This window comes from Lycium barbarum, chromosome 10 (genome assembly GCF_019175385.1).
Source record: "Lycium barbarum isolate Lr01 chromosome 10, ASM1917538v2, whole genome shotgun sequence".
Classification (NCBI taxonomy): Eukaryota; Viridiplantae; Streptophyta; class Magnoliopsida; order Solanales; family Solanaceae; genus Lycium; species Lycium barbarum.
In genome coordinates, this window is record NC_083346.1 from 38,428,766 (window position 1) to 38,431,490 (window position 2,725).

The 2,725-nt window shown below is 46.5% G+C and overlaps 1 protein-coding gene across 1 annotated transcript; it reads left to right on the forward strand.

Annotated features, from left to right (window-relative positions):
- The first annotated feature begins 490 nt into the window (after window positions 1-490).
- On the forward strand, window positions 491-1,204 carry LOC132612947 (uncharacterized). The gene has a single exon (XM_060327015.1). The coding sequence runs from the start codon at window positions 491-493 to the stop codon at window positions 1,202-1,204; it is 714 nt and encodes a 237-aa protein (XP_060182998.1).
- The last annotated feature ends 1,521 nt before the right edge of the window (window positions 1,205-2,725 follow it).

Sequence of the window (2,725 nt, forward strand, 5' to 3'; positions counted from 1 at the left end):
ATCGCCTCTACGCGAACTACCTGAGTCGTCACCTATTGAGGACGTCATGAAAATGAAATTTGAAAAGATCTCCCATATTTAAGGGGAAGTGGCGCGAAACAAAGCTGCTAATGCTGCTCGAGAGGCCCCTGCTGAAGAAAGAAGGCCACCGCCATTTTTTCCATCTCTGAATTCACTACTACCTGATCACTTCCCCACCAGCTCCGTCATGACCACCATACCATTTACCCCAGTCGATGGACACATAGGTGCCTCAAACCACACCCCACCACCACTTAACATTAACCAAATTCCCGGGATCGCTCGCTCCATCCCTTCTTACCCAACACCATAAAATACCCATCCCGGTATCACTATCCAACCAAGCATCATCCCACTACCAACCGATAAAAGCACCCATGTTACCCGAACTCGCCCTGTTATTTCTTTCTATACACCTGTTACACCAGACACCTTTTCACCCGATCAGGAAATTGACCATTATCAGGAGATGAAAATGATGTGGATGGCTGAGCAGGAAAAACAAGAAGAGAGGCTTAAGAGAAAGATGACCGCGATGCTGGAACGATCCATGAATACTACCCTCACTGGCACGGGCATGAGTTATGACGACTTGTGTATGCATCCCAACTTGGATTTACCCGAGGGCTTCAAAGTACCCTGTTTCGAGTTGTTCAATGGGACGGGCAATCCTAAAGCGCATCTGCGGGCCTACTGTGACCAATTGGTCGGTGTCCGAGACAATCAAGCGCTCATCATGAGGTTGTTTAGTCGAAGTTTGACTGGAGAAGTCTCAGAATGGTTCACGGCACAAGACATACGCCGTTGGAACACATGGGAAGCCATGGCTGCAGCTTTCATGGAAAGGTTTCACTTTAATATTAAGACGGTACCAGATAGATACTACCTGGAGAAAGTACAACAAAAGTCCACCGAAAAATTCTGCGAGTATATGAGCAGGTGGAGAACAGAGGCTGCCCGGGTACAACCCCCTATGGGCGAAGAAGAACTTGTGTCGATTTTCATCCGTTCACAAGAAACATATTTCTATGATAGAATGTTTTCAATGGCAGGAAGACCTTTCTCTAAATTAGTCAAAATGGGCGAGGCCACAGAAGATGGTCTCAAGACTGGTCAAATCGTAAGCATGACTGGAAAATCCACTGGTTCAAGCTCAACCGGGTTCATGCGCAAAAGAGGGTAGCATATCCCACACCTAATCAAGGGAAGATTTCCCGATGGAAGCATATGCTTCACCTCCTCCAAATACTTACATACCGACCCCTTACAACTCAGTGCCCATATATTACACGCAACCAACCTTCCAATCACCACCACAAAATTACCAAGCTCTACCAAATGCCTTCCAATCCCCCCCCCCCCCCCCCCCCCAAAATACAAAGCTCCATAGCCAAATTATGAACCTCCCCCACCCATTTACCATACCCCACAAAATAACCAACCCCATACCTACTAAAATCAACCACTACCAAATGTTTATAATGTGCCACATCTGAATTTTGAGAAGAAACCCCCTTGGGTATTCACTCCGCTGATGGAATCTCGGACTGATTTATTCAAAAGATTGAGTGCGGCTGGGATGATCCAGGTGCTTCCTCCAAAGGTCGTCGAGCCAAAGAATTGGTTTTACCGAGCTGGCCAAACATGTGCCTATTATTCCAATGGCGTAGGACACTGTACTGAGGATTGCATTAGCCTCAAGTACAAAATACAAGACTTGATTGACCGAAAGGAAATCGTACTCCAAACGACCCCTCCAAATGTGAACACCAACACTTTGCCAAATAATGGAAACAATGTGATTCACATGATTGGGAGAGAGGAAGACTGGGTCGCAGAAAGGCCCACAATCCGTGATTCCGTGAAAAAGCTTGAACGCACAGTAGCGACACTGTCTTCGCATGAACGCCCCCAAATTATTAATCCTTGCACCAGTGACAGCACACATTGCCCAAGTGACTCGAGCACCACCCCACAAAGAGTTCGTAGCCCAAGTTGCTGCCGCACATGGCATCACAAGGTCGGGGATATGCTACACTCTTGAGGACCTAGCCCAAGGGTCACCCCGAAGAGAGGGAAATCAGAAAAAGACTTTCACCGAAGGAGAAGCTGAAGATTTCTGGTGCCGAATGCAGCCAAAAGAATACTCCATTGTTGAGCATTTAAAGAAAACGCCCGCCCAAATCTCGATACTGGACTTGTTGCAAAGCTCACCTCAACACCGCCTGACTTTAATGAAAGTGTTGGAAGAAGCTCACATCCCGGCTGGGACAAACAGTGAGAATCTAGTCGAAATGGTCGCTCATGTTATGGAGGAACATCAAATTGCCTTCACAGAAAAAGAGTTGCCTAAGGAAGGCATAAATCACAACAAAGCGTTGTACATCACTATCATGTACCGCAACAAAGTGGTAACCCAGGTATTAATTGACAACGGAGCAGGACTTAAAAATTGTCCCGAGTCTACCTTGACTCAGCTGGGATATGACCTTGGAAAGGTTTGTCAAAGCCACACTAACATAAGATCATTTGATGGAAGACGTGATGCCACTGGAGTAGTTGATTTGGATATTCAAATAGGACCAGCTGAATTCACCGCTGTATTCCAAGTCATGGAAATACCCGCCAATTACAATTTTCTTTTGGGAATACCATGGATCCACATGGCAGGAGCAGTACCATTCTCGCTCCATCCATCTGTGAA

What these genes read in the sequence shown, in the direction of transcription:
- LOC132612947 (XM_060327015.1), top strand. Translation starts at nt 491, where the DNA reads ATGAAAATGATGTGGATGGCTGAGCAGGAAAAACAAGAAGAGAGGCTT.